General features: G+C 40.2%; 1 protein-coding gene across 3 annotated transcripts in view; it reads left to right on the top strand.

The window, feature by feature from the left end:
- Positions 1 to 27,798, top strand: part of LOC101483414 (microtubule-associated serine/threonine-protein kinase 1) — a 57,860-nt gene that overhangs the window by 19,487 nt on the left and 10,575 nt on the right. For all 3 annotated transcript variants that reach the window (XM_004562959.3, XM_023153199.3, XM_076882964.1), the window contains 13 exons: positions 6,479 to 6,573; positions 8,221 to 8,296; positions 10,938 to 11,010; positions 13,914 to 14,074; positions 15,151 to 15,226; positions 15,923 to 16,132; positions 19,312 to 19,413; positions 21,261 to 21,393; positions 21,859 to 21,926; positions 22,308 to 22,384; positions 22,504 to 22,712; positions 25,029 to 25,167; positions 26,895 to 27,027. In XM_004562959.3, coding sequence (XP_004563016.1) covers positions 6,479 to 6,573; positions 8,221 to 8,296; positions 10,938 to 11,010; positions 13,914 to 14,074; positions 15,151 to 15,226; positions 15,923 to 16,132; positions 19,312 to 19,413; positions 21,261 to 21,393; positions 21,859 to 21,926; positions 22,308 to 22,384; positions 22,504 to 22,712; positions 25,029 to 25,167; positions 26,895 to 27,027 — 1,552 coding nt within the window. The remainder of the gene's footprint in view (positions 1 to 6,478; positions 6,574 to 8,220; positions 8,297 to 10,937; positions 11,011 to 13,913; positions 14,075 to 15,150; positions 15,227 to 15,922; positions 16,133 to 19,311; positions 19,414 to 21,260; positions 21,394 to 21,858; positions 21,927 to 22,307; positions 22,385 to 22,503; positions 22,713 to 25,028; positions 25,168 to 26,894; positions 27,028 to 27,798) is intronic.

Below are 27,798 nucleotides of genomic sequence, written 5' to 3' on the forward strand. Positions count from 1 at the left end.
GTAACTAAATAACCCATTACGCGTCACTTAACCAATTATGTGCAAACCAAAGGAGGTCCGTGGGAGGCTGAGGCACCTGGGTCTGACTGTAGCGTGCGTCCTACTAAGTGATGCAGTTTACCCCCAAGAGGAACCTAAAGTTCAATACCTACAAGCTCATACAAGTATATCTCCTATTAAGCCCTGCTTTCAGTGAAGGGCACTCTTTCCTTTAGTGTTAGAGTAATGGGACTCTTACAGCCTTTGATCCTCTTCCTCCTCCACTGTCTCCCTCTCAGGGCTCCTCTTACAGAAATCTTGCTTGATAGATCCTGCTCCTGTCTGCTGCTCTGTACTACTGCAGACTGACAAGAAAAGATTTGAACCTGTTAGAGTAAACAAAACAAAAAAATATATATATAAGAGTGTTTCATCCTTGCTGATGGGCTTTGAATTCCTCTCAGGGAGCTTTGGGACCCCGGAGAGCCGAGGAAAACCGGAAATGGAAAAAAAAAGGAAAAATAAGAATGATGGTGTCTGTTTGACTTTTCTCTTGGCCATGGTGCATTCAATGAGGCAGTGCTTTTGACATTTAGCACAATGCTTGGTGTAGCTGAGTGGAGATTTGATGGAGCCGCGTGAGGACAGTGTTTTGCCCCAGGCTGTCTCCATGACCATTTTACTGTCTGTCCTTGCCTTTTTACTGCTGGTCATGTGGCCAAATTGACAGTACTGCCAGACCTACCTACTTACAGTTTAGATGGAGGAAAACGATCAATACACTCTGTCCATATCCTGCACAAAACCCACTCTATCTACTGTATTTAATAAAGCCTGATGTCATACCCTAATCTTACTGCAGAGATAATAGGATTAATTGCTTACTCAGCTAAATGAATCACGATTAATGGTAACTTAATACCAATTTCCTAGCTCCTTGTTGTGGGAATTTTCCTTCTTCTGTCTGATTTTCACGAGTCCCCTTGGACCCAATGGTGGTTTTCCAGTCATAATTTAGTAACTATATAAAGTCATAGAATGTCTTACAACTTTTCCATAGCAATTAACAAAAGAACATAAATTATAAGGACTGGATTTAACTGTATGTGTATCTGCTCTAACACAGGCAGGATCTCAGTCACTGTCTAAATAGGGGAGGATTCACAATCTCAGTTTCCTGTTTCGTAGCTTGGTTAGTGAAGTTTGAAGCCTTGAGTTAAGTGTTTTGACTGTTTCCATTATTCATTTTCTTTAAACAGACATTACATGCAAGGGTGGCTGTAAATGCACGCTCACATAGTAGCAGTAAGTCAGACACAAGGGAGCTCCAGTTTAAAGCATGCCCTCCTCTACAGTGTTTGATTTTTCTGTCTAAGACTTTATTATTTACTCAGGCCATAAACATATGAGGGACATGTTGGATTGAAATAGTAGATATAGTTTGATTTTAAGGTTTTTTATGCTGCTTTAAATGTAGAAAAATGCCTTTCTATAAAGACGGACCAGTCAGGATTGACATAAGCGATATGAGAACAATCGCTTTGAGTCACCATAACAAGCTGCTTGTTTTATAGGCTGACATGCATCAGCAGAAGGCTAGTTTTATGGGGAAAATAGATTACCCTGTCACAAAACTATGTTTATCTGGTTAAAATTCGTTCAGAGCACTGGTATGAATTTTGTGCTTTTTGTGTCTACTTTTGGCTTCTCTTGTCTGGAAGCAGATGATATATTATACATGATATATGAAATATTAGCTGTTTAGTGATGAGAGAAGTGCACTGTAGCTGTAAAGCAGCATTAATAGGGAGTGAAGCGGCTCTCTGTAGATTAGCTTTGAAGACCAAAAACCTGCTGTTTCACCCTCCTTTGGCACAGATTCAGCCGAGTCATTTATCACGAATCATTTGTTAGCAGCAGCCAGACGAAGAAGCTTTAAGAGTTACTCAGTGAGATTTTGTATTTCGATAGAGAGATCACCTCCCAGATGTTGTAATCATTTTATATTTGCTTGTATGTGTAACCCGGCCATAAATTACATATTGTTATAATTACACAAATTTTATTTTCCAGTTTATACCTGATTTTTAGGACCTTCAAGCCTGTAGTTATGTTCTTTATCAGTTGGAGCCCCTCATCATTGTTCTTCTTCTTCTTTGGTGCAACCCTATAAATACAGTGTACCCTTTTGGTCTCTACCCTTTTCTACAATTCCCCTGTGGAAGAGGTTGGTGTCATTTCTTTCCAGACACTGTACAACACACATATAATGTATATTTAGCCACCATGATATTTCTGATTGTGTGTCTTTAGTTCAATTATTGTCATCATTGTGCCTGTTTTTGTTAGATGTTAGAAATGTGTAGGCGCCATTAATGCTAGCATGAATATATAATTCTGGCTAGCTTGGGAGTTGTGGTGGGTTGAGCTAATCCTCTCCCCCACTGTTTGTATTTGGTCAGAGGAGCTGGAGCGAGCAAATTATTTACTTGGAGGTCTTTCTTTCTTTTACCTTTCTTTGTCAGACACAATGCAGAAACACACCGGTTACATATGGTTTGGTTGTATGTATGACATTTTTATTCATTTTTTACATTTACTTTATATTTTTGTGGTGAGGTTGTGGTTCTCTTCCCTGAGTTATCCCCCACCTCATAGTGCTGCGGAAAAAGTTACAGAGCTTTTTCTGTTTCATCATTTTCATTCCAACCATTTTAGGAAGGCCACTTTTATTACTAAGTCCCTATTGCTTAATTTCCTTTTACAGCTTACTTCTTTGTTTGCCCAGACTCTTATTTCACTCTCCCTCCCTTCACCATAAAGCAGTGAACTTCAGTGGCTTTTTCCCCCCTTTTCTTCTTCCTCTCTGTGGTCCCGACTTGGTCTTATCTTATATCTCTCTGCTGCAGGCTGCGTAGCAACAACCCATCATGTGACCATGACTCCCTCCTCTCCACCACATTCCCTCTAGAGTTATAAAGCTACAACCTCAGTAACTTAGTAACAGAAATCTGAATCTTCATTTGTCTTAAGCCATTAAATGGTTCATAAAGAAAAATAAAATGTCATCATCCCATTTCCTCCTTTTCTCTGAATCATCCCTTCATTATTTACCTCCTAATGCTCTAAAGGTTAGCTCTCCCTAGCGCTTCATCAGCAATACATTCCTCTACCACTTAAATCCTGACTTTTCTGGACTGTCTTCTTCTTCACCAGCGCCTCAGATCTGCTTCTATTTAACATTTGTAGAATCTCTTGCGAATGGTGTGGTTTCATCAATATGAAGCAGCGGTGGATAGCAAGTGTTTGTTTGTTTGGTTTTGTCACACTCTATTCTGTATGATCTGCTCACAATGTTCCTCACGTGCTCTGTTCATGCTACGAATATATGTAGACTGTGTATGTGTGTGTGTGTAAAATGGTTTAAAAAAACTGGGTCATATCTACCGTGTGTGGGTAATGAGCACCCCTGTGAGCCCTTTCAACCCTCCCTGCATCTAACTCTTGTTTTTCTTCTATTGAATTTGCAGTCAACTCGTTTCCCGAGGCGTTCCCTTTCCCTTATTTTACTTTAATGTCATGCTTGTTCCAGCTAGCCCCTCCATCTCTCTCTCTCTCGCTCTGTGCATCTCCTTTCTTGCTGCAGCATCCATTCCTTAACCACCCCCTCCCCTCCACCCTCTCTTGAGCCACTGGCTAGTGCAGCCCATATTTGCTAAGTGTATTGGAGTGCACCTCACCCTTTCCTCCCACCCCTCTTTGATCCTGATTGACCATCCAGGAATGGGAAAAAAAGCCTCTGTTTTCTGCATAAGCAATGCCACAAAACAGAATCGCTGGATGTGTATTAAATAAGGTTCTGCATGCTTAAAGCATTTATTTCATGAACTCTACCAGAAGAAGCTCAAGGCCAAGTGCTGTGTGTTTACACCCAGCCTCCATTGATTTCCTGCAGCACTGAGAATTCATTAACCATGTGCAGTCCTGCTGCCGAGTTTGTCTTTATATTAATCTTGTAGCAATCATCTTAATGAAAGCCTGAAACTATAATCATACACTGGGTTTGACTTAAAATACATGCATGCACTCGCTGAGATGGTCCCTTGCTGGGATCAGCTCAAGGTCACGGTGTGTGTCACAGCGAGAGCTTTAATGTGATTATCGAGATACAATCAGTCCAGGTTAGAAAGTGTGAAATGGCAAAATAGCGGTTATCAATTCAGTCTATTGGCATATGTGATCAATATCCGAGAAGCTACTTACACAGCTGATCGATCAGCATTCAGGTAATGAAAACAGATAGGTGAGATAAGATGGAGCTTGCTCAGAAATGTGAGCCTTTTACATTACTCTACAGAGACATATCGCAGAGTCACCATCAGACTTAACTAAACTGAATGAATATAAATATGTTTATTCAAGATGAGCAAATAATGTATTCTGCAAAGTCACTGTAGCAGTGGAAGGATGCCTGATGTCAGCAGATCCACTTAGGAATGTGGAGAGTGTCACCAGGAATGGACAAACATGCAGTCACAGCTCCTTATCGTTAATTCTGCGCAGGTTAGGCTTGGCTTTACATAAAAGTCCAACACTGAAAACTGTCACTTGACAGCTTGACAGTAGATGGAAATTTATGAGTTCAAATCAAGGCAGCTTTTTAGATTTATATCAGTCTGCTATCTGCTAGCAAAATGAGCCTGCCCTTCATCCAAATGACCTTAAACCCGACACTCCAATCACTCAGGTTTCCCAGCAGTACACACACCAAGTTTATTGTGGATGAAATGAATGGTCGTTCATTGGCCATATAACATAAGTGAGATTGGATTTTCTATAAAATTAGCCCAGACCTCCTCCCACTGCATGCACTGCCTCCATAAAGTTGTGTACCAAAATAAATACGATTGTAATTTGTATTCATAAACACATTAGCAAAGATAAAGCTTCTATTTTATTTAATCATTCAGTATGGTTGGGTGATAATATTCCTAGGGTTTGGAAGGCTTTCACATAGTGTGTTTTTTGGGTTGGTTGTGCAGATGTTAAAGCTTCCTCTTGCATAGACTCACAGAAAGTGCTGGAACCTTCCTGTTACTTATTGTATACCTATGGTTATCTATTACAGTAAGTAATAGGTTTGGACCAACCTATACAGCAAGGATAATAATAACTATAGTGCCACACTACAGTATCACTTTATTGTCAGTGACATTAATGCAACTGAAACGAATCATGGGTCTGATTTTTGTACAAATATAGTGGTTCAACTTTACATTTATTTTGGGGAGATTAGGGCTGAATTAAGGCCCTCTGGTTCTCCATCTTGAGTGTACTATTCATATAACCCAGCAAATCAGAAAAGATGGAAGTTGGATGGATGCATGGATGGAAATCGATCACTAAGTGTTGTGACCAGAAAAGATACTGTCACAGTCATGTGTGACCTCATTCTGACATCACCAGTTATCAGATATGACATCATTTATGTTTATAAATAAACTGCAATGAATGATTTCATCAGTAATGAAAACTGGAAAAATTCTAAAGTCATTCTGAGTCTGTGACCCTGCTAATGCTGCTTTATTAAGGTGCTGTTTTTGCTTTATATATTTATATCACACTTATATCTGCATATATATGTGTGTGTGTGTGTGAGAGAGAGAGAGAGAGAGGGGGAGAAGAGGCGACACCTCTCCTCCTCACATGTGACCCCATGTGACAGCGGGCTGAAAGGGAAGAGAGGGGAGACCAGCTCTCCTCTTTATCTGGCAGCAGCAGAGATGAGATGGTGCTGCTTGCGTTTTGTTCCCAGTTGTATTTATTTGCATTTATTCATGCCCCATGCTCATGCCACCTTGAAAAGCACATTGCTTTTTTTTTTGTTTGTTTGGTTTGTGTTTGTCAAAATTAAATTACTCTGCTCCGGTGTGATTGTGACAAAGTAAGTGGATCTAGTGAAAGCAAACAACTTGCTCTGTTTACTGCCTAATGGCAGAGTTAGAGATAATGATATCATGTGTGACATGAGGAACCCACAGGCAGGTTTGAAATGAGTCAGTGTGGTAGTGACTGCTATTAAGAGACCCGTAGTAAACTGAGGTCATAAAAGTGGACATTTTTGCAGTATTTCTCTCTCCAGTTTAAAAAAAATTTTTTTTTAGAAATATCACCTAAATCCTCTCTTCTTATCCTGCTTGTTGCCTCTCTCTCTCTCTCTCTCTCTCTCTCTCTTCCAACTTTGGCAATCCCTCCCTCTCTCTCTCTCCTCCTTTCTTATCTTAGCTGAGGGGAGGCAGACAGGGATGGATGGCTGAGGAAATTGAATTCTCTGTATCGCCGTCGCGCCCCTGCAGTGAGCTGCTTCACGTGTCCGCCTCTCTTCCATCCACACTTACAGCTGTGCATGCATATATTTATGCACAGACACAGTGCTTAGTCACAACTCTGTTGTGGTAATGTGGATGTGAGTACATTTACATCTTCTTTTTCTCAACAGCTGTCGTACAAGCAACAGAAAAAGTCTGATCCTGACGACCACGTCCCCCACGCTCCCTCGGCCTCACTCCCCTCTGCCCCTCCCTGGACACCTCGGTATGTACAACAAAAGCCCTAACGCCTCCCCTGTGAGCTTGATTTTAATTGATTTTGATCAAAAATATAGGTGAAGATATTCCGACCTCTCAAAAAAGGGTTATTCTACTGGTTCATCATGTGTTTACAGTTTCTTAGTTTTATTCTTTTTCACTTCACTGCAGAGAGTTAGAAGATCGATCCCTCTCTCATGTCTGTATGGTTAAAATTAAGTTAGAGCTAGTAACAGGATAGCTTAGCTTAATATAAAGTCCACTTAAGGCCAGCGCCAAAAGCAAGTCAGTTGTCAAAGTCTTCTGTGTTAACATGTCCAGCTTTACAGAAGAAATAAGAATGAATAATTCCTGCTACTGTTTGTGGTTTAAAACGAAGAAATAATTATTGTTTTTATGTCTGCATGCTACTCCCATTTAATTTATGCATCTTGCTAACTAAGCTTGCTAGCATTAGCTCATAATTTTATCACTCATCCGTGTCATCTAAATTTACTTTAAAAAAACAAACAGACAGATATGAAGGCCAAAACTGGTAATGTTCAGACATCAAAACTCGATTTTATAAATTAATGTTGATGTCACTGAGCTTATGTCTACTTTTTATATACAGTCAATAGGTGAAATGATTAGCCTTTGAAGTTGTCATGGTAATTTTACATGGAGGGTGAAATCAAGCCCATTTTACGGTGGCCCTGAGAGGCCAAACGGACTGCAACTTAAGAAAACACCAACAATAAGAAAAACGCTTCAAAAGCACATAAAACACAACGGAAATAGGAAAAAACAGATTTCCAAAGGCACTAGGGAAGTGTTTCTGGGGAGACAATAACCCGACAGACCAGTTGCAGGAACCCAAAACAAGCTAGATGTGTTTTATCATGATTCATATAATACTGATGACGGATTTTTTAGGCTAATAGTTAGGCTAACACATCCTGTGTTTTCTTTTTTCCTATTTCTGTTGTGTTTTGTGTGCTTTTGCAGCGTTTTTCTTATTGCTGGTGTTTTCTTAAGTTGCAGTCCGTTTGGCCTCTCAGGGCCAACGTACCATTTTGATCTTCAGTGTCTCAGATCAATTAACTTCCACTTGGTGTCAGTGTAAAGAAGTTACACATTTAATTCTCTAGACGAGTTGTTTCCTTATGTTTTCCGTCTTCATGGCAAACTAAACACGTCATCATAGCAAGAAAACAACAAAAAGCAGTATATTTCCAACAATGATCTCAAAGTTTACTGAGCTGAATGTGAAAACACAGCTCCCATATGAGGTTGATTCTGTTTTTGTCTGAAATATTTTTGAAATTTGGATATATATGTAACTCGCATTTGTTCCCTGTCGAGTTTCACTAAAGATCAAAGATAGGCCCTTAGGTTTAAGAAAAAAATCTTAGTTTACATTAAGTTTTAAATCGGTTTACTCCTAAAAGCGTTGCCTACTTATTATGAGTAGTTATGCTGTGATATTGAACTAAAGGAGCAGTGGGAGACAGCTCTGCGTCTGCACCTCACAGCACGTCACTGGATTTCCTGTTGGGACTTGGCCACAGGATAAAAGGCACAGTGGCATGACATACTACCACTTTGACCTTCTCCTACACTCGTGCCGTTCTTTTGTGTCTCATTCTCAATGCATGTCTTGTTGTCCCACCAGGAAGCAGCCCACTGGACAGCCCACGAAACTTCTCTCCCAGCAACCCAGCCCACTTCTCATTCGCCTCCTCCAGAAGGTGACTGCTTCCCGGCACTGCAGACTACACACTGACTGTGATTGCACCTGTTTACTCTCGGCCATATTTGCACAAGAGGTGTGAGAGGGATAGAAAGTGAGATAGAGACAGATAAGAAGAGTCTGTGTGAGGCAAAGGTCACAGAGGGGAGAGACACCGAGCAGGTGTGAGCTCCAGTGGAACAAGAGGTGCAGATGTGTTGTTGAGAGAGATCTCACACATTCTGGAGAGCCTCTCGCTGCACTCGCAGGTTCTCACAGCGTAACAGGGTGACTCATGTATGACAGGGCTAGGCCATTACATTCACAGCTCCTCTCTGTTTAGTCACGCTTGTTGCCTGTGTCACACATCTACATCTGTTCATGTTAATAGATTTTAGATTTAGGCCTTCACGTGGTTGCTTTTGTCTTTAGGCTAAAGACAGCGTGTAACAATATTATAAACACTAGTTCACTTCAAACACAACAGTTTAGAGAAGAAGGCCCTTTTTTTCTCGGGAGGCGCAGGTCCAGAAAATAAGTTGTTTGGCCTTGAGCCATGAAACAACGGCTGCATCCATGTAGTCACATTCAGAAATCTTATGGCAGGTTATAAGAGGATTAGAAGCAGATTCATGGCATCACGTTTCATTTTAATGCTCAAATGTCTGCATGCTTTTAGTCACGAATCACATCGTCCTACAGAAAAATACTTTAAGTGGATCATGTTCACTACAGTCTGTAATTTGATACTGCTTTTTGTGGTAATTTGTTTTTGCCATAAGCTTCAAAAATAGTTGTTAATTTTGAAAATATGTCTTCAACTGTAGCTCTCTAATCTGCATTGTGTGAAAAGCGTTAGATGTATTCTATGGTTGTAAGTATTATCTGGTAATATGTATAAATATTTAATATCAAAATGCTAACTATGTATTGTAGTGCACTGAGTGAACTATTAAACCTGTGAGCTGTGAGTTGTCCCAGAGTGGGAAGTGACAATAGTAATAATACTACATTTTATTTATAGGCCCCTTTCGAGTCCCTCAATGTCGCCTCATATTGGTGCAGTAATTTAAACTTGCATACACAAGAAACATACAAAAACACAGATTAAAACTGATCAGGATAACAATGGGCTACAATGCTGTTTAATTATGTTATAATGAAGGGTGTGAAGTCTGAATGTGATGATGGGTTTTGAAATGTGATTTAAAAATAGAAGGAGAGTTTATGGTCCTGAGATCAGGTATTTCAAAGTCTTGGAGTAGAGCAGCTACAGGCTGTCAGACCCCATGGTGGACAGTCCAGGTTATTATAGCTAACTAAAACTTCACTAAAAACTAACACTAGTTATGGGGGAAAATGTAGTTAGCTGAAATTAAAATAAAAATGTGACTTTTGAAAAAATATAAACTAGCTAACTATTTTATGAACTTGGAGAACTATCCATCCATCCAGGGTCGCGGGGGGAGCTGGAGCCTATCCCAGCAGTGATAGGGCGAGAGGCGGGGTACACCCTGGACTGGTTCACCAGACAACCATTTGCACTCAAATTCACTATGGGCAATGGGCAATTTAGATTGATCAATTAACCTGTCCCCACTAACTGCATGTATTTGGACTGTGGGAGGAAGCCGAAGACTTGAAGAACTAACTAAACTAAAATAATAACTAAAATATTAAAAAGTATCCTTAGTTTTAGTATTTGTTAATTTGCTAAAAATATGTAAATACAGCTTGCCTGATGAGGCTTTGATGGATGTATTTATTCCAACTTTGGACGTCTGCACTAACGTTCCTAGATCTTGGACATTTTCAAAAAACCTAAACCGAAGCGAGCTAACCCACTCTGGACGCTAACTCAAACTTAACTGAATACAGAACAAAAAGAAATGAAATAAAAGTAGAAAATATGAAACTATAATAACTCGGGGATCGATGCAGACAGGGGGTGTAGCTGGGATTTAGGTGCAGCATTTACAAGATGCACTTTTTATGGCTGCATTTATGCTACAGGCAGACACGAGTTAAGTGCTTGAGCTCGCTCTCAGGGTTTGCTTCGTTTCCACAACTTTAAACAGCAGGTGCTCATACCATAGACAATCAGCCACTTTTATCTTTTCATAAAGGGGAGCTGTCACGCTCATTTCCAGTTGCATATTTTCCTTCTTACACCCTACTTGAATAGCTTTTTATTATTCATAGGTCAAAACAATCCTTATTTACCTTACACTAAATACAACGCCTCACGTCATCCACTGTATTAAAAACAACGAGGCTCCATCCACACTCTCGTGTTCAAACAGCAGAGATGTATGTAGGCGGCCAATTAGGCTGTTATTTACTTCCGTCTCTCTCTCATGTTGGAAGTCGAGGCTCCTATAAAGCCTCTGTCCTTATTTATCAGATCTGTCTGCCTGCCTCTCACTGTGAATCTGAGTTACAGAGTCACAATGCAACTCACTAGAACATGATTTTCTTCAGCTGAATTAAAACTTCTCTTTGTAGTTAATGAAATTAGGTTAGCTGGGCTTTCAGGTTCATTATCTTGATTTTTGTCAAATCAATAATAAACAACAGAGAAGCTTATGTGATATTGATTTTATAGCACTACAGTGCAGTGGGTATTAAATGAAGTGCAATTTGTGTTTGCCATTCTGCAGGGCCGATGGACGACGATGGTCTTTAGCGTCGTTGCCCTCTTCTGGATATGGTACCAACACTCCCAGCTCCACGGTAAAATATACATCACCACTTTTTCACTGTATTGATCATAAACGTGTGTGTAGGGGAGCAGCTATGCTAGAGCGTATTTTTGCAGTTATGCGTATGCGAACAACTCAATTTAAGCAATCCTTTCAGTTGCCAGTCAAAAAATACACTAGTTAAAACCAACATAGTCGAAGTTAAAGCGTAGACGAGGAGCAATATTTGCAGGACGTTGCCTCTCAGCACGAGTCACGATAATTTAGAATGTAAAACAGTCAAAAGTATTGGATATCCATAAGAAGTCATATAGCTTCACTATAAAACTAAGGTCACGAAACTCCAAGTAAAACATCGCTGAAGCAATTTGCACTCCTAGTCTACTGTATGAAAAACTCTGTAAATATGCCCCATTATATAGCGTTAAATAAAATTCATTTGATAACTTATTTCTAAGTATTTGGAACATGAAGAGTACCAACATTATCTTTGAAGGCTCCTTTTACATCACAATTTGGTTGTAACCCCAAAAGCATTAGCTTAAATGTAAATTGTTGGCTGCTGGGTTACTGTGTAGCTAATAAACTTTTGATATAACTTATAAGTAGCTAATAATTAATGGGTTGATTAGCACTGATTAGTCTGTTTATACCAAATCTGTTTGTTTTCCCTCTATGAAATTAGTTCTGGTGTGAAATGATACATGGACGTCTTTTTCTGGCAATTCAGACTTCAAGTACCAACAATGCTGTCCTGTCCTTGAAAAGCTTATGGGCACTGTGACAGGTCCTTATTTTAGGCAAAGCAAGACATTGGTATATGTTCCTGCTTTGGATTTTACATTTTGATACATTTTATTCAAGTCAAATAGAAAGCAATACAGTCTTTGATATAATTAGTCTACTGAGGTTTCTCACGTCATGTGCATATTGAGTTGTTCACCGTACTGGAGGTGATTCAGCAATCGATTGCTTGTGAAAAATGTGTCCTTCTCAGTTAGTTGGAAGTGTTTCCTATCTTCAATTTAAAAGTTGCGCTTTTAATTTGAAGGGTTTGAGTTGCAATTTTTATGGAAAGTAGCTGGCCGGCGTCACTTCCATTTAAACTATGTAAATATGCCAAACACCAAAGCAATCACAAGGATTCGGTTTTGCCAACCTTTGCCAAGTCTAGGGAACGTGCGCTTCTCTCTCATGACCGGTGATTGCCAGATGAGATGGACCGGTCTCCAGGCCTATTTACTACTACACTGTCACCGTGATTGTCACACGTCAAAAAGACAAGTTATCGTCACACAGTTAGTGGTCACGTGTCTGAAAAAAATCAAGTAATAAGTCTTGTTAGGATAGCGCAACACCATCTGGACAGACAGCTAGCAGAACAGCAGTGCAGGGAATTATAGAACCAATACTAGTTATTATAGGGGATACTTTTAGATGCACTCTTTATGATGACATTTACTGATGATTATTTTGGAAAGATCCTTATGGTTCCTTATTATAGCAATGCAAAATTTGTATTCCTTCTAAATTACTTGAGGGGTGGGCTTATTGATCAGACCTGTCCCCACAGCTATATGATGATTAACCATAATTATAATGATTATCGACCCTTTCAGCATACCAGAACTTTCCCCATGTAGCATGTTAGATATATCTATGAAAGCCAGTTTGTATTAGCTGAATATACATTTTCACTTTAAGATAACAATTAAAATGTATCCATCTCCAGCTCGTCACTTCTACTTCTTCCCCTGCCTGTCCTTCAGCATGACGTGTTGCATAACAGTGATATCAGGGGCCTGGTTGTTCTCTCCATCTGGCTGTGGATGGAGGCTTAGATGGATGAAGGGAAGAGAGCAAGAGGGGAAAGTGACGATCGCCAAGCCGGTTGGGACGAGAGCGATGAGACACGTGGTGTAGTGAAGAGACGTCTACACGAGATAGAGCACATGCGGTTCCATGCTAATTTAATCAGAGACCAAAATAAGCCAGATACTATGAATAGAAACACAACAATAGTACATTAAACAAAAGGCTGTGAATGTTACGAATCACACTGAGCTGGCCCCTCAGTCTCTGCTCTATTTAAAGCAATTCTCTCACATCATACCACAAATTCATAAATACTGAATGGAGTCATTTTCTTGCCGACAGCGTTACCAGATTATAGCTTTGTGGAAAGATCACGCTGATCATGATGCTCTATTTCATCTTGTTTGCAAGAATTTAAAATTTTGGGCCCCAAAGGTGTATTCCTAACCATTTTCCAAGAATTCCCCGTATACTTGGAAAAACCAGTGAACAAGGAGAGAAGAAGACCCAGTTTGTGCTCATCAGACTGTAGCCAAAAAGACACACACTTGAACAGAAATATAAGTAACAGCTGGATCAGTTCAGCAGATGCTCTCTGGGAAAATAATATGCAACTCTACCAAAATAGAGGAAAAAATCTTGACATCCACACATAAAATAAACAAAGGGAGGAATCTGCATCCTTACTTCACTCTTTTCACTTAGAAATGTAAGAGGAGGCGGTCTAGGTCTCATTGTCCCTGTTTGAGGCAAAGGAAATAGGAGACAAAGTTTTACTGACAGATGGATTTAAGGTCTGGCCCTGAGGCGTCATTATCTTTCAGTTCCTGGTTTGTCGTCACACTGTCTGGATCCATGAGGAATAACAGCTGTAGACTGTCAAACACTTTAATAATTTAGCTTTCAGATCGTTATCTTCTGCAGTTGCTGGACGTCATTTGGTGGAGTTTTGTCGTTAATTTTCTGGCACTTTCTCTGTTTGATCCTTCCAACGCCTACTTCCCTTTCTCATCTGCCATCCCACCCCCCTCCTCCATCATCTTAATTCTCTCCCCTTCACCGTCTGCTTCCTCTTCCTCCTCCACCCTCTTGGCTCCCTTCCTCTTCTTCCTCTTCCAGTCCTCCAGCTCTTCTCAGGAGCGACTGCACCAGCTGCCCTTCCAGCCCACCATGGATGAGCTCCACTTCTTATCCAAGCACTTTGGCAGCACAGAGAGCATCATGGATGACGATGGGGGCCGCTGCTCTCCCCACATGCGCCCTCGCTCCCGCAGCCTCAGGTTAGACACAGCAGCGGCGCTCATGAAATTAAACAGCAGCGTCTGCTGCCCAGCGCACTGTCCTCTTTTCAGAGGCACTACTTAAAAGCAGATTTGCCGGGTCACCAGTGGTTGAGCTTACTGCTTTTATGTAACATCTTTGTTTTTATCGTTAAAGAGGCCTTTAACCAATAAAAAAATATTTTAGCTTATATAGGATCACAAGTCAGAATATTTTTAATTGGACATAAAATCCATGCAGAAAACATCAGTTTTAGGCTCATGACCTGTTATAATTTTTATGTAAAAAGTGATCTTTTGTTGGATAGTTTAAAAAAATTAAGCTTTTTGGATGAAGTATACAAATGATAATCCTACTGGAGTAGATTAATAATGCATAGGTTATATAATCACAATATACTCAAAGTAAATAAAGTAAGTAAAAGTACTTCTGTGTCAAATTACACTTTTCAGAATTTGATACATGACAGTAACGGATGATAATTATGATTTATTAACGTGTAGATCTCATTATTGTTGCAGCTGGGGATTTAAGTACTTTTAAATGGATTTATAATAATCCAATAATCCTGATAATCCAAAACTTTAAGATAAATAGTACGGAGTTCAGAGTACAATACTTGCATCCAAAATACATAAAAAGAAAGCAGCATGACACGGAAGTACGAGTACATTAAACCTCAGTAAAGTCATCAAGTAAATACGTATATAAACCAGTACTGTCTTTTAGTATTGATTAGGTATTAGAGTATTGAAATGCCAACAGTTTATGGGCAAAACACCTCTATAAAAAAACAAAATGTCAGTAATGTCTTAGTTAACTTTTCATGTATAGTCAACACAAATAATTTTGAAAACTATGATTGAATTTTGTCTTTTGGTGTGAATAATTACTTTAGTTCCAATCACTCCCTTTTATTGAAAACTATCTACTGTTTTTTTCATTTTACAGTGCGTCTTGAAGCCTATTTTAAATGTATTTCAGATATGTCGATTATAGCATTGATCTCATTATATAACAGTTTTCAGCCCTTGCTTTGGAAAAGCTGAATTTTTTCCCCTGTGTCCCTCTGCAGCCCAGGACGCTCCTCCTCCTGCTACGATAACGAGATAGTCATGATGAACCACGTGTACAAAGAGCGTTTTCCAAAGGTTAGACACGCACACACACACACTAACACAACATACACACAGAGACTTGCAAAGAGCCTTCACGATAACATCATATTCTGTTTAAATGCACACAATAGTAAACTTTTGGAGCCTTTTCGGTGCTCAGTTACTAATTAAAAACAGTCAAAGCTCTGCAGTTTGTGATTAAACATTATCAGAGATCTGTGTATGCAAATGTTTTATATCCTGCATCCAAGAAACTGGGAAAGAACCGTAACCATGTGGGCTGCTAAACCATAGCAAACAAGATTATGAGAACGTGCCAAGCTCCATTCACCCCGTCAGTGTGAATATTACGTTTATTCAGTGCATGTAAAAATACTGCTCCAGTTATGAACACTGAAATAAAGCCGGTCGGTGAGGTCGGTATCAGAAGGAAAGAAGCTGAAAGCTTTGACAGTGATAAAAATCAAACCATAGGAAATTGAGCATTATAGTTTAGAGTTCATCTGCGGTAAAAGCTCTTTGGGCTTGTTCTCACACAAGTGAAATGAAAAAAAGAAAAAGACATTGTGCTGAAGTCTGACTAAATCAGCAGAGCCACGCTGTCTGAATCGCAAATGAAACGGCTTCCTGAACTTTCTCTCGCATAAATCCGGCCAAGCTAAGAAAATAAATCTTTTCCTAAACCTAATCTCCTCTGCTGTCTTCTTACGCCACCTTGTCCCCCACCAGGCCACGGCTCAGATGGAGGGGAGGCTGGCTGAGTTCATCCAGGCTTACTTGCCTGAAAGTGTTCTTCCGCTGGCCGATGGAGTCCTCAGCTTCATCCACCATCAGATAGCAGAGCTGGCCAGAGACTGCCTGGCCAAAGCTCGCGAAGGCCTCATCACCTCTGTGTACTTCTTCGAGCTACAGGAGAATCTGGAAAAGCTGCTTCATGATGTGAGTTTTTGGCAATCGCCATCTTGTTTTTTTGAAACTGGACGTCCCTGGGTTTGACCGAGAAACCGAGGAACGCTGCGCACTCATAAGTAGCAACTTGCCAGTCACATTGTAGCCACACACTAAATCATTTCCTACTAAATAGGACCATAATTTACAAAATGAACATCATGCTGGATTTAATAAGACTTGAAGTTGGAGATTAAGACCACAAATTCATCAAGAAAGTATTTACTAAGGCCCATTTTCTTTACTCAATGGGACTTCTTTTTGCAACCAGACAACTTAACTGCTCCTCTTCACTGGAAAAGGTTTAAGGCACAGTTTACCCCAGCTCCACTGAATTTTAGCATCTTTTATCTATTATATAAAGCATGTGTTGTATTCTTAGTACAGTGGCTTTGTCATAAATAGGAACAGATTCAAAGGTGACAGCCAGTAGCTTTTTTGGGATCGTGTGGATGACGGTACATTTAAAATGACTTTATAGAGGAAAAAAATACCAGTGCTGTTCTCTGAGAGTGGTCAGTAATGGTGAACATCATAGAGAAATCAAGGGGGGGACAGAGACTTAAAGATGTACTGTATGGTAAACTGAATCTAGACTGCTTAGAACTGAAGATGATGCTTGCATATATGCAGTATTGGGCAAGTTACTTTGAAAAAGTAATTAATTATAGTTACTAGTTACTTCATCAAAAAAGTAATTGAGTTAGTAACTGAGTTACAATATTCTAAAAGTAATTAATTACTTGAAAAGTAACTATTGCATTACTTAAAAAAACCTCTGGGGTCCAGGGTATAATTGCCCATTTTTAACTACTTTTGATTTTCCCTCCACATTTTACCTTTAAAAACTATTTACTTTGCCTTGTTTGGTATCATCCTTTTCAGCACAACCTCACGTGTCTGAATTTACAGTTATGTTTTCATTTTGACATACTGTATTAACACAACTGATCTAAAATCAGACAAAAAACATAAAATCAGTAGAAAAAGTATATTTTTACTGTAACAACCACAAACATGTTTAATGAATCACATTTCACAACTTTAAATGCAAATATAAATTGTCAATTTTAAAATCATATGCACAAGTTTCGCAAACAACAAGTTATTTGCAGCCATTTACCTTTTACCTTGATTTTTTAAATAACCATTTCAAACTATTTACAGAACAATCAGCTGTTCTGCATTCAATAAGATGCCACATAAATTATTTGTGCCACTCCAAAAAAATAATTTCTGTCCACTATAAAGGAGAAAATCAGAGCCTGATACCTGCAGGTCTGACAGCAGCAGGTGTATCACTCCTTGTTGCTTTGTCATCTTGAAGTGGTCATGTGATTGGCTTACCACGACTACTTTATTCTTCCTCGGTCAAACAGCAGCGCTCATGCGATTGTTTTGCCCCCTTAGCTCCAGGTGTTGTGCTAGAGAGTGATCGTGATTACCGTCTGCGGGAGCGCGCGCAGCTGCTTAAAGCTGTAGCGTCCAGATTACTCACAGTTACTTCCATGCAACTGATATAAGATGCAGTAAGCTGAACACAGCTTCAACCGTCTGTTTGTTGAAAAATAGTAACTGTAACGGCGTTGTAACGATAGGAATAGTAATCAGTTGGATTACTCGTTACTGAAAAAACGCCGTTATTCCCATCACTGCATATACGGGTATCACCCTATCAATTACAAGCAAACATGCAGCTTCCATGTGTTTTTTTCCTAGAGGAAACAGATTAGCAAGATTACTGATTAGCATCACACCCCAGTAAGATTTACGAATGTAAAGTGTAAAACATGTGAACTGTGTGGTCGGATCCATCATTCCTGTCGCAATCATCAAACACCTGGGTGAGCTTTTGTAAAGAGCAATATCAAAGAGTGACCAATGGGAACATTTTGGAGAAAGGCTGAGCGGTGGTGCCGTATCCACTTCTTCGAATATATCCATGAATTGTGTGGCTCACAACTGAGCTCCTTTAAGTTTCTCTTATTTGGCCTTCATCAACCTGATTCTTAGCCACAACAGGCAGCTGTTTCCAGCTAAAATGGTTGCCAAACCCAGTGTGATGTACCAAATAACATGCCACACCAAGTAACAGACTGAGTGCTGAACATAGTAGAGACTCCTCATAAAAGAGGCACTGTGATGTCACCCAAGTGTTTGAACAGTCTGTATTTTAAATCCTCAAGCAGAGCAGTTTCACTGTTGCCATATGGAAAGTGTGCAGGTCATATATGACTGTAAATCAAGAGAATGCGCTCTGATATGGGACATAAGACATAAGGTACATCTGCACTAAAGCAAAGCCTGCTTTATTGTTCTTCTAGACATTAAAGAGGTCTCAAATTTACAAAAGAAACTACATGCTGTGCTTAATATGACTCGAAACTAGGGACCAAAACCACGAACTCTACAGGATGATGTTTACTGAGGTCATTAAATCAAATGAGCTGCAAGTTCCTTTCCTCGTATATTTCTATGCTAGTGGACTTCCTTTCTGCAGCCAGATTAGTCGCCCCCTGCTGTTCATTAGAAAGAATGCAAGCCTGAAAACAGCCATTTCTATGAAATTAAATAAAAATATAAAAATTAGACTTTTTTCATTTATATTTGTATTAAACAGTTTCTTTTTCCATAGAATGCCTTTTTTTCAACAAAAGTATTCAAATAGTGAGCAGGAGAGAAAGGTGAAGCAGATGAACTGCATAAAGATTAATTTGTAGATACGCTTTGTGAGTAAACATCAATAAAACAGATCATGAGCAGATCAGGTACAGGTGATGGGGATATGCGAAGCTTTGCAAGATTTGTGATTAAGTGATTCACCTCAGGTCTTTTTAATTAGATTCAAACACACAAAGCCTTTGGCGAGAGCCAAATTGGAGGCTAATTGTGCATGTGATTTGCCAGAGAAGATAACAGGTATCTGCGAATTTCATAGAGCCCATCTTTACAGCTTGATTAGATTGCTGTGATTACCCTGGGTTGCCTGGATTAGGTTTGATTGGATCAGCTTTTTGATTATGTACCTTCGTGCCTCCGTCTGTCTTTTGACTGACAGATTTTCTCTGTCTTGTGTGCATGTTTTATTGTTGTCAGATGTCACTTTTTGCAAATGTTAAAAATGCTGATGCATATCTGTCTTTCTGCCTCTCTGTGTGTCTGTACGTCAGGCATTTGAGCGCTCGGAGAGCTCCGAGGTAATCTTTGTCACGGAGTTGGTGAAAAAGCTTCTGATCATCATCGCCAGACCTGCAAGGCTTTTGGAGTGTCTGGTAGGATCACACTCACACTTATCAGTATTTACCCACCCATCGACTGCTGCGATGATCACAATCCTCCTCCAGCCCCATGATTCATCACAGAACTTCTCACAGCTCCTGTGACTCGAGGCAAATTGCTTTATTTTTAAAAAGCAATCATCAGCGCAAAAACATATTTGTAGCCCCTTATGAGCATTTTAACAGTCTGATTTTATACACAGCAGGAATGTGAAATGAAAACAAGCAAACCAGTCTAAGACTTGGTCCAGTCTGTCTGGATGGCGGAGACATTTGCATTTAGATTAAATTTGCCTTCCCAGAGTACGGCTAATACCAGGCAGTAGCCCCCTGCTGCTCGGCTGCCTTCCAGCCTGCCTCAAACATACCGTGACCACGTTGTCGTTTAAAGTTGAAGGATGTCTGTGTGTGTGTGTGTGATATGGTTTTTGTCTATGGAGCCTGCTGTGACTTGGTGTTTCGTAACAGGATATCAGTTGTGCATCCCTGCATGAGTCATGCCAAGCTGACGTGGTTCTTGATTGTGAGAGACAGCTCAGACGGTGACGTGGAGAATTGATTCATTGGGCTTGTTCCAGTCTCTCCTGGCGAGCACGCCTAATTGAAAATTAAATTATTCTTTACGTCAAACTAGTTTATCTGAAATCATAACTGTAAAAATAAGCCGAATTTAAAATCCTTCTCTTCACATGCAAAGTCCCGAGTGATCATATTTTAGAGCGTGTGTGCTTTGTGGAATGGGAGGCAGATTCTTCCGCTGTAAGGCACCTCTCCTCAGGAACCAGCTCCCAGTTTAAGTTCAGGAGACAAACACATCCTCTCTGCTTTTAAGACTCATAACTTTTTGATAAGACTTGTAGTTAAAGCAAGATTAGGTGATATTAGTGGTTTTGCTACAGGCTTACGCTACAGAGCACTAAACTCCCTCTTTTTTACTCACAATGCATTTCTATGCCACTACAGCTTGTCATGAACTTTTTCTTTCTCTTTTTTCTCCCATAGTTTTGCCGCATTTCTTGTTTGTCAGCTCTTCTTTTTTGTCTTTTCTTTAAAGATTCTCAGCTGAGAATCATTAAAGCGATGATTAGAACTTCCAGTCAATGAATTAATTAAAACAGATTAATGTGAATTTCAAAATCTTATCTGGTTTTCATATGAACCTATTTTCAGTGACATCGGCTTCAATGCCATGAAATTAACTAGGCTTCGAATTTTTTTCTTTCACTCTTATTTGCCAGATTTTTCAAGTAACCTATATTTGACAACAGCTTAATAAAAGTGGAAATTCTGTTTTTAGTGTGCCACAAAAATATTTTTACCGGCCCCCATATGGCGCCCTCTATAATAAAAAATTCTGGAGGCGCCCCTGCTTTTCTTTTCCTTCACACCCCCTCCCCTACCCCCACCACCTACAAGTCACACCTAATGGCCACTACACAACCTAAAGCACTTTGAAACTACTGTTTGTTGTGAATTGGCATCATATTGATCTTCTCTGTTTATGCACAGCAGATTCTCAAATGTGACACGTGGTATTAACTTTTGCAAGGAAGACGAGCTGATGCTTCTTTTCCCTGCCCCGTTCTGACCACCACCATCAGTTCCTCAGTAGCAGCACAGACTACAAAAACAAATCCTGGGCTGATCCAGAGGCAGTCATTCATGAAATGACTTGGATATTTTATTAAATTCACAACCAAATGCCAGGATAACTCAAAGGAAAATTAAATCACCACAAATCACTCTAATTTAATGTAGCTGATTGAATAATTATTGGATGAGCTCCAAAACTTTATACCTGATGACATCAGCTACTCAGGTTTTATTGTTGTTCTCTGCAGGAGTTTAACCCCGAGGAGTTTTACCATCTGCTGGAGGCAGCTGAGGACCACGCCAAAGAGGGTCATCTGATGAAAACAGATATCCCTCGTTACATCATTGGCCAGCTGGGGCTTACTCGAGACCCGATTGAAGGTGGGTAGAGGAACTTTAAACAATTAACAGGTTTAAACAGGGCCTATTATGGACATTTATGAATTTATAGTTTTATCCTTAGTTTTATCACAATTCCAAATTATTCTTATTTATATCATGCTGGGCCTTGCTGTAGCCACTCATATCATATGGTGCCTGATACAAGACATTTTAGCTTGTCTCCAGTGAGGCCTGTCCCACAGTTTGGGAACCACTGCATTAAGCCAGCTTTCTTGGTATTGGCTCTTTCTCATAAACAGAAGGTTTAAATAACAGATGTGTGGCACTTCTGGAGTCTCACATATACCAGTGTGTAATCTGAGCTTGCATAACTACTGGCATGTTTATTATAAGCTCAATAAGAGCCCTTTTATATGACATAAATAAAGGAAAGCAAAACAGTCTCCTTATTAGAAAATAAAATGACTACCAGATTTTTTTGATCAAACATGTGTTTGTCATCAGATATGGTTTACTTGGAAAGTTATGACAGCGAGGGACCAGTGACACCTGAAACAGATGACTCCACAGAGGTGAGATCCAAAATGTTCCCCAGTCTGGTCGTTTCTGCTGGCTGAACGTGGCTGAAAGGTTGTTGAAAATGTTTTCATCTGCTGATGACTTGGCAAACAGGCTTGTGTCCATTCAATTAGCTCATTTGCACTGAGGCTGTTGAACCCAGATCCACCCCTTCCTTGAATCACATGGCCTCCAAATTAGGATAAGCAGACAAAAAACTATAATAAAAAACAGGAAGGAGGACATAGGAAATGCCTGGAGCAGGTTCTGCTTATCTGTGCAGACAATATAAATGCAAAGACTAATTTAACAGGTGACAAAAATGATATAGAACGTGCTTTCTATCCTCCCACTGGATGATATTTAATCTTTGCATTGTGATCTTTGATCCACAGGGTAAGATGAGAGCAATGAAACCACCAGGAGAAGCAGACTTCCAGACCATCAAGCTGATAAGTAACGGAGCATATGGGTGAGCAGAGCTTTTCTCCCTCACATATGTGCTTTTTTTCCCTTTACAAGCACACAGAGCCAGTGAAAATAAAATGGTCAAACTGCATGCCTCTCTGGCTGTGTCTGCATGTGAACCAGCGCTGTTTACCTGGTGCGGCATCTGGAGACACGGCAGCGATTTGCCATGAAGAAGATTAACAAGCAGAACCTGATACTGAGGAACCAAATCCAGCAGGCCTTCGTAGAAAGAGACATTCTCACCTTTGCAGAGAATCCCTTTGTCGTCTCCATGTTCTGCTCCTTTGAAACACGTCGGCACCTCTGCATGGTCATGGAGTACGTAGAAGGTGAGGACAGGTCTACATGTGCAAAACAAAAAGTAACCCAATCAGTGACAGTCGTTTTACTCAGACAAGTTTACAGTCTGTCTAGCTAATATTTTAGCAACATTTTACATTATAGTATTTAAAACTAGAAAATGCATTTTCTGAAGAAACTGCTGTGTGAATGCTGCTAGCTGAATGTTTTGAGCTGAAATGAAATAATTGCTGAATGTTAAGTTAAAAATGTTGAATGAGATGAAAAATGCAGAATTTGTCACGTGAAAACAAAAGTGTAGAACGGTTGAAAACTGGCGTTCACACAGAAGAAGAAGTTGAAAAGTAGCTGAACATGTTTAAAATATAAATTAGAAAAAGCTAAGTAATTACAAAAGAAAATTTAGAGTCAGAAAGCATCTGAAGTAATATTAAAAGTTCATATTCTTTTAATCACTGAATGACTGAAATGCGATCCCTCTATTTGGATCCACACAGTTTAAAAAGTTTACATCTCTGAGCTTCAGAAGACACGCTGTTGGAAAGAGAACAACAATGGCTACATTTTGAGGGTAAAATGATAGCTGTAGAGCAAACGCTGTTGACACAGCAGCAGTTAAAACAGAAGTTTTTAAGATTAATCTTGGCAGAGTGACAGACAGAGCTCATTTAAGGATGCAGGTGTGAGCCTGGCTGCTATAGTGACTCCAGCCAGTGGCACCAGAACAGAAAAGTGACTCTCAAACAAATGCTCCCAAAGACAAAACTACAAGTTGTATTGACAGAATTCCTTCACCGTGAGCGGCAGCAATGTCGAGTCTACACAATTCTCAGTTTTCATGCCTGTGGAGTTTATTATATGGACGTGGTGACAGTGTAAAGACAGCCTGTACTTCTGACTTTTAGACAAATTTTGGGAGCCAACTCTACTCTTCTATGGAAGAGTTTGATGTAGGAGGCTGTGCATTGGTGACATTTATGAAAGAACCATACCATCTATTACAATAATAATAACATTGAATGAAAGAGGGCAACAATGGCTACGTTTTGAGGGTAAAATGATGGCTGTAAACCAAAAGATAGCGTACAAAAAACGTACGGAAGATGAAAAGTAGAAGAACAATACTGTGGATGCTTAATCAGCATTAATCCAGCTATGGAGCACATATGTTTTCTAAGCCAGCGGTCCCCAACCTTTTTTGTGCCACGGACCGGTTTATGCCCGACAATATTTTCACGGACCGGCCTTTAAGGTGTCGCGGATAAATACAACAAAATAAAACTAGTACTGGTACCGAAAAAAAGAAAATTTATTCATAACACACGTGAAAAGACCCAGGAAAACCGAGTAAACGATAACAAAATAACGCTGAAAACCGATAAAAACTATACATTTCACACCTGAGCCTCAACTCTCGCGGCCCGGTACCAAATGACTCACGGACCGGTACCGGTCCGAGGCCCGGGGGTTGGGGACCGCTGTTCTAAGCTGTTAACTGGTTAGTGAGCTAAATGTTCCTGTTTGTATACACCATAACCTAAATCCCACCGTATATTGACTGAACTGAATATCATGACACATTTCCTTAAATGTAAACTCAGTGTGCTTCCCAAAGTGGCACAGTTATCATGTGCAGGCCTGTGGAAATGGTTTTGAGTCTGTTTTTGAGACACAGTAGTAATTGATCTGAGGTCAGCAGGCAGCTTGTTCCAAATAATAGGACCAGAGTAACTGAAGCGCTCTCATCAGATTTAGATCTGATTCTGGGAACAAGTGAAGGATCAGCACCTGCTGACCTGAGAGGTCTCATTGGGTTATAGACACTGAGAGCTTTTTGAAGAAGTAAGGATTTCATTTATTTATAATCCTCTATTGGAGACTCGTTTGATGCTTCTGTTTAACTAATGTCATTATTATTACTAAATATTAGTGATAAAAGGCTTTAACAAGACGCTCTTAGAAAGATGTAGCACATTTTGGGGTCAACTTGAAAGAAAGGAAGATGTGAAATGTAGGTCGGTGAGGTCAGAGGTCAAAGGTGACATGATATTTTGTAACATTTCCTAAATGTTCCCAATACAATACAAAGGCAGCAGCAAACTTATGAAAGTTTGACCTTATTTGACCTTGAAGAAGAGGTCAGAGGTCCAGTGTAGGTTCCCTGTGTGCCTGTATGTTGTCAATACAAACAATCACAATAAGAAGCATAGTTTTAAATAACTATATAGCATTACTATGTGTGCTTGTCAGCCTAAATAGGAGTCTAGCACAAAAGCCACCAGGAGCCAATCATTGTAACTGGTGAGTACCCGGGACACTAATCAAATATTGAATTGTGTTGGCAGGTGGGGACTGTGCCACCCTGCTAAAGAACATCGGGGCTCTGCCCGTGGAAATGGCACGCATGTACTTTGCAGAGACAGTCCTAGCGCTGGAGTACTTACACAACTATGGCATTGTGCACCGTGACCTCAAACCTGACAAGTAAGATGGAGCTAGTTTCTGTCACACAGGGGCAAAGAGAGCAAGCGCCAATTATTTGCTAAGATGTACAGTGGGGCAAAAAAGTATTTAGTCAGCCACCGATTGTGCAAGTTCCCCCACCTAAAATGATGACAGAGGTCAGTAATTTGTACCAGAGGTACACTTCAACTGTGGGAGAGAGAGTGTGAAAAAAAAAAAATCCATGAATCCACATGGTAGGATTTGTAAAGAATTTATTTGTAAATCAGGGTGGAAAATAAGTATTTGGTCAATAACAAAAATACAACTCAATACTTTGTAACATAACCTTTGTTGGCAATAACAAAGGTCAAACGTTTACTATAGGTCTTTACCAGGTTTGCACACACAGTAGCTGGTATTTTGGCCCATTCCTCCATGCAGATCTTCTCGAGAGCAGTGATGTTTTGGAGCTGTCGCCGAGCAACACGGACTTTCAACTCCCGCCACAGATTTTCTATGGGGTTGAGGTCTGGAGACTGGCTAGGCCACTCCAGGACTTTCAAATGCTTCTCACGGAGCCACTCCTTTGTTGCCCGGGCGGTGTGTTGTGGATCATTGTCATATTGGAAGACCCAGCCTCGTTTCATCTTCAAAGTTCTCACTGATGGAAGGAGGTTTTGGCTCAAAATCTCACGATACATGGCCCCATTCATTCTGTCCTTAACACGGATCAGTCGTCCTGTCCCCTTGGCAGAAAAACAGCCCCATAGCATGATGTTTCCACCCCCATGCTTCACAGTAGGTATGGTGTTCTTGGGATGCAACTCAGTATTCTTCTTCCTCCAAACACGACGAGTTGAGTTTATACCAAAAAGTTCTACTTTGGTTTCATCTGACCACATGACATTCTCCCAATCCTCTGCTGTATCATCCATGTGCTCTCTGGCAAACTTCAGACGGGCCTGGACATGCACTGGCTTCAGCAGCGGAACACGTCTGGCACTGCGGGATTTGATTCCCTGCCGTTGTAGTGTGTTACTGATGGTGACCTTTGTTACTTTGGTCCCAGCTCTCTGCAGGTCATTCACCAGGTCCCCCCGTGTGGTTCTGGGATCTTTGCTCACCGTTCTCATGATCATTTTGACCCCACGGGATGAGATCTTGCGTGGAGCCCCAGATCGAGGGAGATTATCAGTGGTCTTGTATGTCTTCCATTTTCTGATGATTGCTCCCACAGTTGATTTTTTCACACCAAGCTGCTTGCCTATTGTAGATTCACTCTTCCCAGTCTGGTGCAGGTCTACAATACTTTTCCTGGTGTCCTTCGAAAGCTCTTTGGTCTTGGCCATGGCGGAGTTTGGAGTCTGACTGTTTGAGGCTGTGGACAGGTGTCTTTTATACAGATGATGAGTTCAAACAGGTGCCATTCATACAGGTAACGAGTGGGGGACAGAAAAGCTTCTTACAGAAGACGTTACAGGTCTGTGAGAGCCAGAGATTTTCCTTGTTTGAGGTGACCAAATACTTATTTTCCACCCTGATTTACGAATCAATTCTTTACAAATCCTACCATGTGAATTCATGGATTTTTTTTTCACATTCTGTCTCTCACAGTTGAAGTGTACCTCTGGTGCACATTACTGACCTCTGTCATCATTTTAAGTGGGGGAACTTGCACAATCGGTGGCTGACTAAATACTTTTTTGCCCCACTGTATAAATAAGGTTTAGACTGCTCAAATGTAACTTTTGTCTTTCTGTTCTCAGCCTCCTAATTACCTCAATGGGCCACATCAAACTGACTGACTTTGGCCTGTCGAAGATGGGTCTGATGAGCCTGACCACCAACTTGTATGAAGGACACATAGAGAAGGATACTCGAGAATTTTTGGATAAACAGGTATGACCAAAGCGAAGTCAGATACACAGCCATTTACTCAGATCTTAATTTGTTTAAATAAAGTCTGACAAAACATCTGAATTTTACAAATTAATAAAACTCTCTGCTATATTAAAACTAAGTATCGAGCGAATGTGAGTCAATTTAAATTAATTGTACTGTACACATCAGGACAACTGTGTGTGTGTGTGTGTGTGTGTTTTATTTTATCAGCATTAAAGTGTAGACTACACTATGATCCAAGCAAAGTTTCACCATCAAATTTCCTTTGAATGCTACATTTCCATTGTGTGGCAGGTGTATCTGACAAATATGGCACAGTTGGCACAACAGTAGACCAGCCTTTCCTTGGTTATAATAATTTCTCTTTCAGGAAAGGCTTATATTTCCAGGGCTTTTATTCAGCACTCGCTTTGAATTTAAGCCTCATTATTTCACGTGCATTCATCACGTCGACCACATATGTGTTAGGATTCAGTGCATGCCCATCTGCACATGAAAAAACACCCACCGGGGCTTTCATCTTGTCTTGGCATCTTTGAGGTGATGGCTTGGCTAAGCATAAATATGCATGCTCCCCACATGCTGTGTGTTTCCCGCTCTGTGACGACTGTAGGAGCGACTGTACGGTTGTAAATAATGAATACACGATTCAGTTAGATGTGAAAGAAATGTTATTAGCAGCAAAAATGCACACGCCTGTAAGGATGAGTGGGTCCCAAGTAATTCACAAAAATCGGAGGTCATAAAATTTAAGAAACGACCGATTGC

The sequence above is a fragment of the Maylandia zebra genome, linkage group LG4 (genome assembly GCF_041146795.1).
Source record: "Maylandia zebra isolate NMK-2024a linkage group LG4, Mzebra_GT3a, whole genome shotgun sequence".
In the NCBI taxonomy this organism is placed as follows: Eukaryota; Metazoa; Chordata; class Actinopteri; order Cichliformes; family Cichlidae; genus Maylandia; species Maylandia zebra.